We start from the raw sequence: 16746 nt of genomic DNA on the forward strand, positions 1-16746 counted from the left end.
ACTGGATTTCACATCTAGAGTATGGGAGAAAAATATAAGGGAAAATTCTCAATTAGTACTCTGTACTTTGGGCCTATTACCACTTTGGTCCCCAAACTTTAAAATGTGACAATTCAGTACCCAAACTTTTAAAACATGACAATCCAATACCTATCGTTAAGTAGCTGTTAACCAACTGTTCAGTGGCATTTGAAAAAGGCATAAATGCCCTTCAAGTGTTATTTAATTTTCTTTATCAACCATTTAAATGTTGACAAAAAATTAACAGTCCCAAATCCTTGCCTTTTCCATTCAAGAAAGTTGGGATCATGTTTGAGTGGGCATTCTGGTGACCCCAACTTTCTTGAATAAAAGAGGAAAGGATTTGAGACTGTTAATTTTTTGTCAATGCTTGGATGGTTGATAAAGAAAATTAGATGACACTCAAAGGGCATTTCTGTCTTTTTCAAATGCCACGTAAGGGTTGGTTAACAGCTAGTTAATAGTAGGTACTGGACTGTCATGTTTTGAAAGTTTGGGTACTGAATTATTGCATTTTAAAGTTTGAGGACCAAAGTGGCACTAGGCTCAAAGTACAAGGCACTAATCAGGAATTTTCCCAAAATATAAACCATTATTACATTTTATGTTGTTTATTTCCCAAATCCTTGCCTTTCCTTGTTATGAAACACAAGGAAAGGAAAATGAAGTGCATATTGAGAGTTTATTTCATTTTCTGTTGTTTATTTCACTCTAAGAAAATTGGTGGAAAATATAGTTGTCAAGTCATCTAGGTGATTTTGGTGATAATAGGGTGCCTAGGCAATGAATAAGCCATGATAATTTTATAAAAAAATAAATTTCGGTTATTCACTAGTTTTATACACCAATTAGCAAGCATATTAATTGAAAATATAGAAATTATGTTTATTAAACAACATTAAATCTCCTCTCAAAACATGGCAAATCGCCATACTTAAAAGGCAATAGTATTTGAAATATATTAATCTCAATATTTTAAAAATAACACTAATATAATAAGTACTTAATAGAGAAATTTCATATCAAATTAACAACTAAAGAATGTTATAATTTTATATAATAAAAATTTAAGATAGAGAGTAAGTATAAGAGAAAAGGGTGGAGGCACTCTTTAATTTAATCTAACATATAGATAAAGTAGAAAAAGCAAAAGACAAGAAGCTTATTTATTATTCTCTTCTTTCTTTCTTTTTCTCTTCTCAAAATCCTTGGATCATTTTAAGGTTCAATAGTAAAACTTTAAAACAAAATATAATTGATATTATATAATATACAAAACATAATAGAATGTAATAACACACATGTTCGTAAGATTTAGGCATAGTAATGATATTATAATAAGATGCCCACCTTGTGTTTTTTGTTGCTTAAGTGGTGATGCCTTGACAACCACTAAAAAAAAGTACAATTCTCCTATTCTCCTTGGATGATGAAAAAAATCTATAAGAAAAAATCAGTTTGCAAATGTTTAGAATAATTTATTCTTAAGTAACTACTGTGAATAATTATCTTTTTTTTCTTTGTTGTAAGTTACAAAAGGTTATTATCCAACTCAAAATATACATTTTTCTCTCTATGCCCTTTTGCTTCTAAATTGTAAATAATCCATCCATTAATATAAAATATGATATTTTCTAACCCCAATTTCAAATAAAATTGCAAAATCAAAATCTTTAAAATATGTCAAATAAAGTGGTAAGCTCTAAGCAACAATAGCGAATTCATCAATCTTAGGACTATATCATTGTTTAGAAAATTAAGATATATCTAAAACTTTTTAGCATTTTGGGTATTCCATGTAGAAGCAATGAGCACACACACACAAAAAAAAGGTGTGAATAACATTCTATAGCCATGAGGAATATGATCACTATGATCATCCCAATTAGGATTTTCCCTTCATTACAGAATTCACTACTAAATTGATCTACATTTCTTCTATAGAATACCAATAACAAAAGCTTCAACATAAATCAGAAAGAGAAACCACAATATCTCTAGCTCAATATAAACATTATGAAATGACAGGTTAACAACCGTTAGTTTGGTTAGGTGCGTAAACAGAATCCAAGAAAATGGAAAGACAAAACGACCGTTAGTTTTATCATTTAAATCTCATTGGGAGAGAGAGAGAGAGAGAGAGAGAGAGAGATCCAAAATGATTTAACTCCCAAAGCTATGGATATCAACAACGCGGGTATATGGTCAATTGATAAAACCCGACCCATAATATTAGAATTCAAACTTCAAACCCTATCCAACCCTAACCTATGAATGGTAATACTAGTGAAATGATAGGATAATACTTTTTAATTTCACTTTTGTCATGAATTAGGGTTTAATATGGATCTGGATCAACCCAAGCCCATTGAACATATTAATACAATTTTATCCCTTAACTCAATCCACTGACACCCCTACCCCACGCTTTCTATTGAGTCTGAAGGCAAGGGATCTATAACTAGTCAAGACCTATGCTTTGCCATCTGTCCTAGACAGGAATTATTAAGACCCACCATTTATAGGTCCCACTTTAATCCAAAATATGTTTTCTTGAAGCAATTGATGCATAAATCAGCAGTTCAGAAAATCTAATTTTTGTGCATGCCTCTAGATGAGACCAATCTAATATCTTCCACATGGCAACTTAGAAGGCCAGGTGATCATGGTGTGGGTACCACAAGGGTGTCCTTATTGGACTAACCCTAGGCTTGGGCCTGATCTGACCTAGTGTTACAAGCTTAAAACATAAGTCTAGGCCCAAACCTACTTGGGATTCTTGTTGAGTCGAGCCTGATTTTAGACCTATTTTGTTTGTTTTGTAACTGCATTTTCCAAAACCTTATGACACAATTCCCCAATTGTATTGTGTTAAATTCTCCACTTGTCATTGTTATTAAGTGTACATGCAAATAAAAATTAGTGAGGTGGGGGAAAGTGAAAATTCTCTACTTCTTTATATTTATTATATAGTTTTCTATTTCATATTGTATGTTATATAATGTTATATAAATTTATTTTATCCATTACATAATATAAAATAAAATATAAGATGAAGTATGTGTGTCATATTATAAAATTTTTATATATATAATATACAATATAAGGTAAAATAATATATACAAATACGTATATCTAATGTATATTAATAGATACAAGTTATGTTAATGTGAACAAGAATTTATTAATGATGGTGGAGGCATTGATTGGCATTTAAAAAGGGTTTCAATTTTCTATCAATTTGGGCATCAAGCCTTTCTACATTAAGGTTTAAAGGCTAAAAGCGTAAATGCCCAAAAAGGTAAGGTATAAAGCGTTGAGGCATTGGGAGAAAAATTAATCAAACTTTATAAATGATAAAAATATCATACTATATACCAAGTTAGAATGATATAAAGTACAAATATCCATAAAATAGAAATTTATAAATAATTCTAATTTTTAAAGGTAAAATAAAATAATAAGTAAGCAACTCACAATTATAAATATTTTACATTACAAGTTTCAAAATATGAAAATTCTTGAATTATTCAAATAACTAGACACTAATTTAGAATAAAGTAAATATCTGAAGAATCATCCATATAGTGATACATGAGAAAGGAAATGAGAAAAAAATCAATAAAAAATAAAGTAAATATCTGAAGAATTATTCAAATAACCTGACAATTTAGAAGAAAGGAAACGATTTAGCTTATTTGATCTATGAAAAAAATCAATAAAAAATAAATCCACTAGGAAGAAAAATGAGAAAAATAACAAACTTGGGATGTTAGATTTAGAATAACAAGATAAATATCTCACTTAATTTATCAAAAAGAAATTAAGAACTTTTTAAATTTTTTAAGTATTGATTTTTTTTGTATTTAGTGATACATGCACCACACTAATAACCCCCTCCCCGAAGTTGGTGGTTGCAAGAATGAAATCCATGTCTATGCTAGAACAAACTAACATACCAACTGAGCCCCCCCCAGTGCAAATATAGAAATGACCAGTACAAATTTAAGTATGCTTGGTTCATGAAAATGCAAGGTTAGTTTAGTTTTGTAATGATAGCAAGAGAATGACCTTTATTAAGTATGGGCCAATATTTTAGTCTTTTTTTATTTATGTATTCCAATAAATTTTGTTTCATGCCCATTTTTTATATTGTAAATTTTTGTTATTGTTTTATTTGATTATTTATATATGGATTTATTATTTAATTTAAAAAATTAAATCAAATTTTATTTCTAAATAAACCCATTTTATGGATCCTATTTCATTTAAGTTTTTGTTTTTTCTTCATTTTTAATAGAGGTAACTACCACTAACTTTTTAAGAGTCGAGATAACTATCACTTAAGTGGATAGACACATCTATAAGCAAGGAAACTTTTGTTTGTAAATAGGAATAACCATTATTTTATTTAATCTAACATGTAGATAGAGTAGAAAAAGCAAAAAAAAAAAAGAAGCCTTTTTATCTTTTTCTTCTTTTTTTTTCCCTTTTCAAAAGCCTTGGATCATTTTAAGGTTCAATGATATTATATAATATACAAAATGTAATAAAATGAAATAACACACATATTAGTAAGATTTAGCCATAGCAATGATATTACAATAAGATACCCACCTTGTGCTTTTTGTTGTTTAGGCAATGCCTTAACAACAACTAAGAAAAGAAGTGCAATTCTAGTGTTCTTTGGATGGTAAAAAATCTATAAGAAACTAATTAATTTGCAAATGTCTAGAATACAATGTAGTATTTATTTGATAATTTATTGTTAAGTAACTATTGTGAACAAATATCTTTTTTTCTCTCTATGCCCTTTTGCTTCTAAATTGCAAATAATTCATTCATTAGCATAAAATATGATATTTTCTAGCCCATTTCCTGATAAAATTACAAAATTAAAATCTTTAAAATATGTCAAATGAAGCGGCGAGCTCTAAGAAACAATAATGAATTCATCAATCCAACAACTATATCATTGTTGAAAAAATTAAGATATATCTAAATTTTTTATTGTTCTGGGTATTCCGTGTAGAAGAAATGAACACATACACACACAAGGAAAAAGAAAAGAGTGGATAGCATTTTATAGGCATGAGGAACATGATTACTGTGACCATCCTAATTAGGATTTTCCCTTCAATACAAAATTCACTATGAAATTAATCTACAATTCTTTTAAAGAATACCAATAACAAAAGCTTCTCCACGAATTGGAAAGAGAAACCATAGTAACTACAACTCAATGTAAACATTATGAAATGACAAGTTAACAAGATAAATGTATCTAAAAGGCTTCCTTAGTCAAATCACATAAAAAATCTTAAAGGAAATAAAATTAATATAGGGAGTATGAACATTCATCATGCCACTACATTAACCAAAAACCAATATAATGAAAGAGAAGATAAAAAAAACAAGCAAAAACTATAAAAGAATTTATTAGAAAAATGGAGGAAATTTGAAGATTCAAATACAAACATAATGTATCTCTCTAGGATTTATGTATCTGTTTATGGAACCATATAAAGCTCAAAACATTTTTTTTTCTCTTTCTACGTATAAAGCTCAAAACTTGAATATTAAAATCAGGAATAAGAGACACCTTCATCCTTACCCATATCTCGATTGGTGATCTAACAAGTTGGGTTTTCTCAACAAATTATACTTCTAGACCCAAGAACTTGGATATGCCTAAGTTGCCATCTGCATTGCCTGAAGAAAGACAGAAATGGACGAATGGATAAATTGCAATAATAGTTGAATACTTGAATTACAGAGGAAAGATCATAAAATGGGCCCTTCATTACGTAAGAGTAAAAAAATGGGTAAAGAGATATCTGGAGAGAGAGGGGGGGGGGGAGAGGGAGAGGGAGAGAGAGAGAGAGAGAGAAGCGTGTTTGGTTGGGCGCATGAACAGAATCCGAGAAAATGGAAAGTAAAAACGACCGTTGATTTATCTTTTAAATCTCACAGGGGAGAGAGAGAAATAAATAGAGAGAGATCCGGAAAGATTCATGTACAAGGTAATTATCATTGGAGTGGATAGACACATGTACGAGGAAGGAAGATTTTGTTTGAGAGTGGGAATAAATACTCTTGATATACTCTTTCTTTAGAATATAAGATGCCACTTGTCTAAAGTAAAAGCTCTCTAGTACAAGTACTTTGTTTTAACATAATATTATTTATTTAAGAGGGGTATGGGGCTACCCTAAAATTTTCTATTTTAGAAGAACCTTTTAGTAATAAAAGAAAGCATAAAGAAAAAAATTAAATGTTTAGTCTTGAACATGTGAGTTTTTTTCTTTCTTCTTTCAAAAATAAGAGTTCTTTTTTCTCTTTTCTATCAAATGAAGGAGGAAGTTAGGTCTTAGAGACTCAAAGAGGGGTTGATTCACATTGAAATCTCGGTTACAATCAATCTACAAAAGTTATTTTCTTCTTTCAATCAGTGAGTTTGTTTTTGTCCATAATTACTAAAGTGTTTTTTCTTATATTTTGAACCATAAATATGCATAAAAATATATTTTTGTATTAAATTATTATATAATCATTGATTCTTGAGGCTTATTCCTTTTTGTGCCTCAGTGAGGCTTAAGGCATATGCCTTAAATTGACAAGGTCTTAAGCCTTGAGGCAAAATCTGTCTTGCCTCAAAGTGTACACCTCAATATTCCTCAATGTTTAAAGCCTTTTAAAACAATGATTTGCATATAATTCTTTCATTGAATAGGTAACGCAAGAGCATGCATATCTAAATTTGCATGTAATGTTTTGGGACTGTGCACATGGTATGCGATTATGAATTTTCTACTACTTACACTATTAAATGATTTAGTGCAATGAATTCACTCTTGGGTTTTCAAAAGAAAAAAAACGCAAAAATACATGTAGGTTGTATTGGCCCAAACACTAAATCTAGGCTTGGAATTTCATGAGCCAGGCTAGCTTTTCAAGCTAGACTAAAATGATCATTTGTGACCCCTGGCAGTAGTAAGGATGTAATCAGATTGAATTTGGATCACACTTGACAAAATTTGAATCCAATCCGACTATTGAAAACTTGCATCCAAATTCGATCAGATTTGAAGACTTCGGATTCAAATTCAAATTCTAATGGACTCGAATCAGATTCAGGTTTAATCTAACTCTACTTTAATTTTTCAAAATACAAAAAAAGAAAGTTAATTACTTTTCAACTTTTATATATAATAAATTAATGTAAAAGAACATATTGAATTTATATATATATATATATATAAATATATAAATTCATATATAAAATATACATTTTTATAATTTTAAATATAATTATATAAAATTTATATATTAAAATAAATAAATATTATATTTATAATCGGATCTGATTATATAAACTCGAAAATAATGGGATCTTTTGGGTATCATTGAGAAGCCTGCTTGAAGGCCCCAAATTGAACCAATAATGAGTAGTTGTGTAGGGGTGCAAGTCGGGCGGGTTGGGTTGGGTTTATGGTCAACCTTGGCCGGACACTAAAATTTGGACTTAAGGTCTAAGCCCAAGATCAAGCCTGGTCTTTTCAATCCGAGCCCAACCTACACTATAATTTGATGCACTCGAGTTGGGCTTGGGCTTGGTTTGGTCTATGGACTTCTTGGGCTTGAGTCCAGCCCAAATATCCAAGCCCAGCCCGTATAAAATTTCAGGCTGGGCCGATTCGGGCTCGGGTTGGGCCCGCCCAAGTTGCATCCCTAGTCCTGTTTGTCATTAGACCACAGCCAATAGTTTTCGTGGGTGCCCGTTTACCCAAGTACCCGACGGAAGGCTTCTCACGGAGTTTAGAGTCTGACCTTGGATGTGAGAACAAATCCGGTTAGACCGTTTTATCCAAACGGAAGCAGCATCATTGTGAACACGTGTCACGATTTAGACAGAGGAAGGATGAATCTTCAATATTTCATACTACTACAAGGTTGTTGGTGTTGGCATTGAGTTGGCGACTAGAGGTTTTGGGTTTTAGACGTCCTTTGGGAAAGCTGATAAGGCAGAGTGGAGTTTGCCTTGGTCAGCGAAACGTTCGTAGTTGCAGAAATGGAAGCAATCCAATCGCATTCTTTGCTCTCCTTCTCCTCTAGTATAAGGTAATTTTCGAATCTACATCTGGGTTTTCTTCATTGTTTAATCTGCTCTTTTCTTTCTCGTTTTCTTTTCAGTGAATGTTTATATTTGCCCGTGTTCTATTATGCTTTGCCTTTTTGCTTATCTTGATATTTTTAATTTGTAATTTATTGTTGAGTTTTGAAATGAGTATTCTCTGCTATGCAATTCTTATGTTGAAATATTTCTTTACTCCTAATTGGGTTTTACTCTTTGAAGGAAAAGCTTATACTTTTTGGTTTTAACTAGGAATAGTATGAATGGGTTTTGTTTATTTTCCTTGAATTCATAATCTACCATGCGAGTTACGGTTTTGCAGGTTGTTGTAATCAGTTGTTATTACTTCACTCTAGTGAATTTTGTTTTGTTCAACCTTAGAATTATTTTGGGGTATTGCTCATGTAATGTTCCCACTCGATTCCTTATGAAGTCTTTGCTTGTTTCATGCCTGTTTATATTGATTGTTTCGGAAATGGCCCATGGTTTCTTGCTCAAGAATATGTTTCTCATTTTTTTTATTATGTTTCTGAGACTTCATTTGTCAACGAGGGAATGAAATTTACGTCTTTATACCGTGTGAATTTTGTGAGATATATAGTGGTTTTCGTCATTTTTGGTATTAACAGTGTATAATCTGGTTTCTATTTCTTGGAAGAGCATGTCAAATGCATTTTAGTTTTGGAATTTTGGGGTGCTTCTTTATGGTTGTGTGGTGATTCCATATGGGCCTTTTATGTATATTTCCAGAAAAGTAAAAGTGCTTGGCCATCCATCACTTCCCGAGATTAAAATCCATAAAAGAGGAAAGGTAATTTCCCTTGGTATGTTAGCACCGAGGAAGTTCATGCAGAGGAGGAAGAAAGTGGAAGTTTTTAAAGATGCAGCTGATGAAGCAGATCAGAAGAACTGGAGAAAATTAATGAGGGAAATCGATGAGGTGGGTTCAGCAGTCTCAATCCTCAGAAACAAGAGGGCCAAAAATGAGGCTCTTCCTAGGGACCTTGTTCTGGGTACCTTAGTGAGATTCAAGCAGCTAAAGAAATGGAACCTCGTCAGTGAGGTAATGACATCAACATTCCCCAAATATATTATAATAACTGTTTTAGGGTGTTGTTTAAATTGATATTTGTGATGGTTCATTTGTATGTGATGAACAAGAAACTTCTAAGTATGATTTCTGTAAATGCTTTATAATATTCTGGAATCATTTATTTTTCGTTTACTTTTATTGTGCACTGATTCACTTTCTCTTTTAGATTCTTGAATGGCTCAGAACTCAGCATTGGTGGGAATTTAGTGAAATGGATTTCCTAATGCTTATCACAGCTTATGGAAAACAAGGAGAGTTCAACAAGGCAGAGAGGCTTCTGAGCTACATGAATAAGAAGGGATATCCACCAAGTGTGATATCCCATACTGCTTTGATGGAAGCATATGGAAGAGGAGGCCAATATAATAAAGCAGAAACAATGTTTAGAAGGATGCAAACTTCAGGACCTGAACCTTCAGCTTTGACATATCAAATCATCCTTAAGATTTTTGTTGAGGTAAAACCATTATATTAGTATCCTTCCTTTTTCTTTTCATTTTTCAGTTCTTGCAGTTGTTTGGCTTGTGAATACTTTGACTGATTTTAACTAATTTCCCAGGCCTTATTTTGGTCACCAATCTTTAAGTTGTTAATTGACTTACTTATTGTGGACCAAGTACTAACTCGAACAATTTTCAATATATAGAAAACACTTGGTTAATGATAGAATCAATCTTTTCTTTGCCATACGATCAATTTGATAGAGTGGAATGATGAAAACGATTTTCTGTAGCTGAACCTCCAAATAAGGCTTAATCAAGTTATATGATCAGCATGTTTTGCATTTCATAGGCTGAATTGGAGTCATTCATGAAATGTCATTGATTAGCTGGAGCCCATCTTTTATTTTCATCATTTTTCTCTATTTTTAACTAGTAGTCTTGGCAGCCTTATTTTCTTTAATATGCACAATCAGCATGTTTTGCATTTCATGGGCTGAATTAAACTCGTTTATGAAAAGGTCATTGATGATGCTGAGCCTTTCTTTTGTTTTCATCATTATTTTAATTCTTTTTAAATGGTTATGTTAGCATCCTTATTTTTTAATATGTTTGTCCAAAGTTAACTGGTGTAGTTTAACTTCAACTTGTAAGAATGACCAAGTCCATGTACAGAGTTACAGACATATTCTGGACTTACTTGACCAATATATAACAACTTGTGTGGGTGGTGTTCTCCAATGTGGTCACTTGCTTGAGGAAATTTTCTGAAAAAATGGGCCAAAATGGTTGTTTCTTTGAGGATGCCTTCTCAAGAAAATGGGTATTGTTGTCATTTTCACAATCAGAATATAGTGGGAAGTGGGAATCAATTCTTCTTTTATTTATTTATTATTTTCAGGAGTGGCTTCTGCATATTATATCAATAATAGGTAAAAATAGTGGTTTCCACTGAGATGGCAACTTGTTTCTAGATTTTGGAAGCTTTTTTTTTATAGCTTCCGAAAATAACCTCCTAGCAATAACAAATTTTCACAATTTGGAATCAAAGCCCATAATAACTGTTAGGTTGAAGGGTTTTATGTATTGATGGTTCGACTGATAAGTGTTCTTATTAGCTTGTATTTGTGTTTAAGTTGTTATGTACTGAGCCTAAGTTTATTTGGTGTTTTAAGTAGTCTGGGTGTCCCATCACTAATCAGGGGCATTCCAGACATTTCCTATAACATTGTACTGTAATCTAATATAAATGATAGTACTGTCGACTGGGTTAAGTAGTTCGACATTCTCAGCACCTCTTGGTCTCCTCCTCTCTTCTACTACTTCGGCTACAACATTTCAGCTTACATGGTATCAGAGCATTAAGCAATTTCCTGGTTACAGCCGATGCCATCTCCTCTCTCTTGTTGTCTTTCTTTCTTTTTTTTTTATCTTGGTTGCTGCGGTGAAACCCTAGGGTTGCAGGAGAACAATACAAGGTTCGAACCTAGGGTTTCCCTTGGTTGTAGGGCGCAAGGGAAGTAAGACCCAAAAGTTGATGTCCTACTAGACTGTTTCTAGTAGTGAGTAGCCATTCGGTTGCTAAGAGAGGTCTGTATAGGACAAACCTAGATTGAGGACTGATTTCAGCAGTCCTAGTATTGGGCGTAGGGGGGAACACTCTCTACAGTTGCAATAATCGAAGCCCAAGAGAAGTCTGCACGGTGCAGTGGTGGAGAGCTCTCAGCTTCAGGTCGGTTACTAGCTCACAGAACACCTTATTTGCTGCTGTAACTGAACTACTTCAGAACTGTGACAGTCTTGGCAAGTTTGAACCAGTGTTGCGAGCTGTCAGAACCTTCTTCAATACTGCAACTAGTCTTTTTTCAGCACTGTGAACACTTGGGCTAGTCTGAAACTGTGTTATCTACACAGAGTCTGCAGCCAAGATGTCTTCAATATCCAGAGAGGTCTCTTCTAGGGATATTAGACTTGGTGGGAGGTCTTCAAATCTGGAAAACCTGAATCTGCATAGCTTGCAGATTACAAGTGTGTTGTTGGATGAATACAACTTCAGGGAGTGGTTCGTTTCTACAATGCTTTTTATTACTTCCCGTGATCTCACAGGCTACCTAGATGGGAGTAAGAAGGAACCTGAAGTTGGCAGTGCGGAGTATGCAGTGTGGCGCAAGGAGAATGCCACAATTATGTCCTGGCTGCTTGCCTCTATGACTCCACGAGTTGCCAAGACTATTCAACACTTTCCCACAACAGCCAAGATTTGGGAAAAAGTGTCTAAAACCTATGGACAGAAGAAAAATAATGCTAGAATCTACAGATTGAATCAAGACATTGCTGCCTTAAGGCAAGGGGATATGATAGTTGCAACATATTTTGCAACTCTGGAAGGACTTTGGGAAGAACTTGACCATCACTTGATTTTGGACCGGGAAAATGCCAGGGACAAGGAGAGACATGATAAGTAGATTGAAGAGAGCAGAGCCTTTAAGTTCTTGGCTGGCCTGGACCCAGTGTATGAGGGCATAAGGTCACAAATTCTAGGAAGAGATGAACTGCTCGAGTTACATCATGTTTATTATCTGGTAAGGAATGAAGAAGTCCGGAGAAAGGAGATGCAAGTTGACTCTCAGATTCAACCAGCTGAACAATTTGGTGAACACTCAGCCCTGATTTCCACTAAGGGAAACGGACATCCAGACAAGAAGCATCTTAAGTGCACTCATTGTGGGGGTGAGAGACATGTAAAAGAAAAGTGTTGGGTCCTGTATCCTCACCTGAAGCCAACTGCATTGAGAAAGGACAAGAAGCAACAGAAGGGTCATGTGGCAAGTGGGAACCTTGTCACTAGTAACAATGGTGACAACTCACAGAGTATACCAATAGTGACTTCTTCTCCCATGGGGCAGGTTGTTGATTCCTCTGGAGCCGGTGCCTTGGGCTTCACTGCTAGTGAGGTAGAGGTCCTTAGTCGGGCTTTAGCCCATCTAAGGAGTAATTCTTTTTCTTCCACCTCTCTTGCCAGATCAGGTATAGTCTCTGCCTTTAGTGCAACTAGTTCTATTGACTCTACTTCTTGGGTTATTGATTCCGGTGCAACTGACCACATGACACATACGTCCTCCTTATTCTCTTCATATCAATTGTTGTCTGGTCAGGATAAGATGAGAGTTGCTGACGGGTCTTTCTCCACCATCTTTGGAAAATGGGTGGTTGACCTAAGCAAGGACCTCTCTCTTAAATCAGTTCTACATGTTCCCAGTCTCACCTCAAATCTCTTGTCTGTTTCAAAACTTACCAAAAATTTGAACTGTAGTATAACCTTTTTTCCTACTCATGTCTTTCAGGACAGATTGACAAGGAGAATGATTGGGAGCGGTCATGAGTATGGAGGCCTCTACTATTTTGATGCAGACATCGGTTCAGCCTTGCAAGCATCTGCTGCTAGTAGTCCGGAGAGTGTGGAGTCAATAGCTAGGTTGCATCTGTGGCATGCTAGGCTAGGTCATTTACCTTTCTCTTCATTAGAAATGTTGTTTCCCGAATTGTTTAAGGGCATTTCAAGTCAGAGTTTAGTCTGTGAAGTATGTCAAATGTCAAAACAATGTAGAACTGTTTATCCAATTTCCAGTAATGAAATTCGAGCTCTTTTTGATTTGGTTCATTCTGACGTTTGGGGCCTTTCGCCTATTGTTTCTATTGATGCTTTCGTTACTTTATCAGTTTTATTGACCACTACTCTCACTGCACATGGATCTACCTGTTAAAAGGAAGAGATGAAGTGCCACGGATAACTATGGCATTTTGCAAGATGATTGAAACACAATTTGATAAGAAGATTAAGCAATTCCGGTCAGATAATGTTGTTGAATATTTTGAAAAATCCTTGAACTTATTCATGGAAGATGCTAGCATGTTACATCAATCATCCTGTGCTAATACCCCTCAGCAGAATGGGGTTGCTGAGTGCAAGAATAGACATCTATTGGAGATAGCTCGAGCCTTGCTATTCCAGCATAAGGTTCCCAAGCAATACGGGTCTCAAGCTGTACTTACTGCATCATATCTGATAAATCGGATGCCATCTAAGGTGTTGGGTGTGAAAACCCCTTTCTCTGTTCTGTGTCCAACTCTTCTTGACTTTCCTCTTCCTCCACGGGTTTTTGGCTGTATATGTTTTATACATGTGAAGGATCCAAAGAAGACCAAGTTGGATCCTAGGGCTACGAAAGGAATATTTTTGGGGTATTCTTCTACACAAAAGGGTTACAAGTGTTATGATCCTGTCTCCAAGAGAAAGTATGTCACCAGAGATGTGGTCTTTTTTGAGTCTCAACCCTATTTTCAGTCTTCTCAGAATCCTCTTCAGGGGAAGACTAGTGGGATGGAAGAGGATTCTCATTCTCCCTCCTTTTTTGTTCCCCTATCTCCCTCGGGCCTTCCATCCTCTTCTTCTACTCCTAGTTGTGGCATCTCGGGTCAACCTAGTGAGACTCCCACTGTGCCGGTTACCTCTCCTCGTACTGCAGATATCCCTGAAGGCTCCAGTAGGGGACAAAAAGAGATACGAATCACCTACAACAGAAGGAAAAAGGGCCCTCAAACTCATGACAACAACCAGTTGGACTCGGATCAATCTGTCTTTGCAATCCAAGGTAATTCCAACACACATACTTCTGATTTGGATCTTCCTATTGCTCTCCGTAAGCCTATCCGTTCTTGCATCACTCGGCATCCCATTGCTGATTTTGTTTCTTACTCATTTATCTCCAGCCTATCACTCCTTTGTGTCTGCTCTTTCCTCTGTACATGTTCCTTCTAGGTACTCAGAGGCTGTGTCTGATCCAAGGTGGAAAGAAGCTATGAATGAAGAGATGAAAGCCCTAATGAAAGCAAGAACTTGGGAATTAGTGGATCTGCTAGAGGGGAAGAGCACTGTCGGGTGCAAGTGGGTGTTTACTGTAAAGCATAGGGAGGACGGGTCCATTGAAAGGTACAAGGTCAGGCTTGTGGCAAAGGGGTTTACTCAAAAAGAAGGGATTGACTACAAAGAAACCTTTGCCCCAGTAGCAAAGCTCAACACAATTCGGGTTCTATTGTCATTGGCAGCAAATTTTTCATGGGAACTTCATCAACTAGATGTGAAGAATGCCTTCCTAAATGGTGACCTTCATAAAGAGGTATTAATGGAACTTGCACCAGGCTATGACTTTGATAGAAAGGTGTGTAAATTGAGGAAAGCATTATATGGTTTAAAGCAGTCCCCTCGTGCATGGTTTGAGAGGCTTTGTGGGGCCATGAAGAAAGTGGGGTACACTCAAAGTGGTGCAGACCATACCTTGTTCATAAGGAGACAGGATAGCAAACTTACAGGTCTCATTGTTTATGTGGATGATATGGTGATTACCGGGAATGACTTGGAAGAGATCAAAAGACTGAAGGAGTTTTTAGCTTCTGAATTTGAGATCAAAGACTTAGGCCATTTGAGATATTTTCTTGGGATTGAAGTTGCTAGGTCAAGAGAGGGGATCTACATATGTCAGCGGAAGTATGTTCTTGACCTCCTAGAGGAGACAAGCATGATAGGGTGTAGACCAACAGATACTCCAATAGAACATAATCATGACCTACAGGAATCAGTAGGGGAGGACTACTGTGATAGAGAGAGATACCAAAAATTGGTAGGGGAGCTGATATATTTATCTCTCACTCGACCAGATATTGCTTATGCTGTGCATGTTGTCAGTCAATTCATGCACTCTCCAAAGATCCCTCATATGAAAGCAGTTGAAAGGATTCTCAGGTACTTGAAGACTTGCCCAGGAAAGGGAATTTTATTCAGATATTGTACATTTGTGGGAGGGAACCTGGTTACATGGTGCAGTAAGAAGCAGAATGTAGTTGCTAGATCAAGTGCCGAAGCTAAATATCGAGCTATGGCTCATGGGGTTGCTGAACCTCTATGGCTCAGGACTCTTCTTAATGAGCTTGGCATTAAAGATGAGGGCCCTCTCAGATTGTATTGTGACAATAAGGCTGCCATCAACATTGCAAATAACCCTGTGCAACATGACAGGACAAAACATATTGAGATCGATCGACATTTGTTAGAGAGAGAATAGTCTCGGGAGAACTTTGCATTCCTTATACTCCATCTGAGATGCAAATTGCAAATGTACTGACAAAAGGTTTGCCTACAGCAAAATTCGTGGACCTTCTTGGCAAGCTAAACATGATTGACATCCATGCTTAGCTTGAGGGGGATTGTTAGGTTGAAGGGTTTTATGTATTGATGGTTCGGCTGATAAGTGTTCTTATTAGCCTGTATTTGTGTTTAAGTTGTTATGTACTGGGCCTGTGTTAATGGGCCTAAGTTTATTTGGTGTTTTAAGTAGTCTGGGTGTCCCATCACTAATCAGGGGCATTCCAGACATTTCCTTTAACATTGTACTGTAATCTAATATAAATGATAGTACTGTCGACTGGGTTAAGCAGTTCGACATTCTCAGCACCTCTTGGTCTCCTCCTCTCTTCTACTACTTCGACTACAACATTTCAGCTTACAATAACAAATATTTATTTTGTAGTGGAAATTCATCACAATAACCAACAAGGTTTGAAATGTTAGTGTTGGTGGAAATGCTGATTGTCTTAATATAAGAAACATGTTGGAAATGTCAGAAATATTGTATGGAAATATTATAAAAATTATAGGCATGGTGGAAACATTATAAAATATGCAAAATATAGAATGATATTTTATGAAATGATAAAAGAAGCATAGGGATATCTTTTTAAATTATATCCCTATGCTATTGTATTGTTCTAAATCATTAAACAAAGCTAAGAAACTATTTGTCATTTGGGACCCAGTTATTGAAAGACTGGAAAGGAAGTTGGATGCATGGAAGGCTAGATATCTCTCATTTGGGGGTAGGGTTATTCTGATAAAAAGCACTCTTTCCAATTTACCTACTTTCTTTCTCTCTTCCCCATCCCTATCAAAGTTGCCAAAAGATTGGAGCAGATCTAGGGGAATTTTCTTTGGAGGGGTTGGGGGG

At 35.3% G+C, this 16746-nt stretch overlaps 2 protein-coding genes across 6 annotated transcripts in view; one reads left to right on the forward strand and one right to left on the reverse strand.

The window, feature by feature from the left end:
* Nucleotides 1-5858, reverse strand: part of LOC104610799 (protein NPG1) — a 39375-nt gene extending 33517 nt beyond the window's left edge. For all 4 annotated transcript variants that reach the window (XM_088902839.1, XM_088902834.1, XM_088902835.1 and 1 more), the window contains exon 1: nucleotides 5636-5858. The gene's annotated coding sequence lies outside the window, so the exon portion shown is untranslated. The remainder of the gene's footprint in view (nucleotides 1-5635) is intronic.
* A 2123-nt stretch (nucleotides 5859-7981) lies between these two features.
* The window catches only part of LOC104610800 (pentatricopeptide repeat-containing protein At3g59040), a 40218-nt gene continuing 31453 nt past the window's right edge, over nucleotides 7982-16746 (forward strand). For both annotated transcript variants that reach the window (XM_088904312.1, XM_010277589.3), the window contains exons 1-3: nucleotides 7982-8142; nucleotides 8906-9218; nucleotides 9415-9705. In XM_088904312.1, the coding sequence (XP_088760438.1) occupies nucleotides 8093-8142; nucleotides 8906-9218; nucleotides 9415-9705 (654 nt within the window). In that variant the 5' untranslated portion in view covers nucleotides 7982-8092. The remainder of the gene's footprint in view (nucleotides 8143-8905; nucleotides 9219-9414; nucleotides 9706-16746) is intronic.

The sequence above is a fragment of the Nelumbo nucifera genome, chromosome 4 (genome assembly GCF_055504915.1).
Source record: "Nelumbo nucifera cultivar China Antique chromosome 4, China Antique-T2T, whole genome shotgun sequence".
NCBI classification, from domain to species: domain Eukaryota; kingdom Viridiplantae; phylum Streptophyta; class Magnoliopsida; order Proteales; family Nelumbonaceae; genus Nelumbo; species Nelumbo nucifera.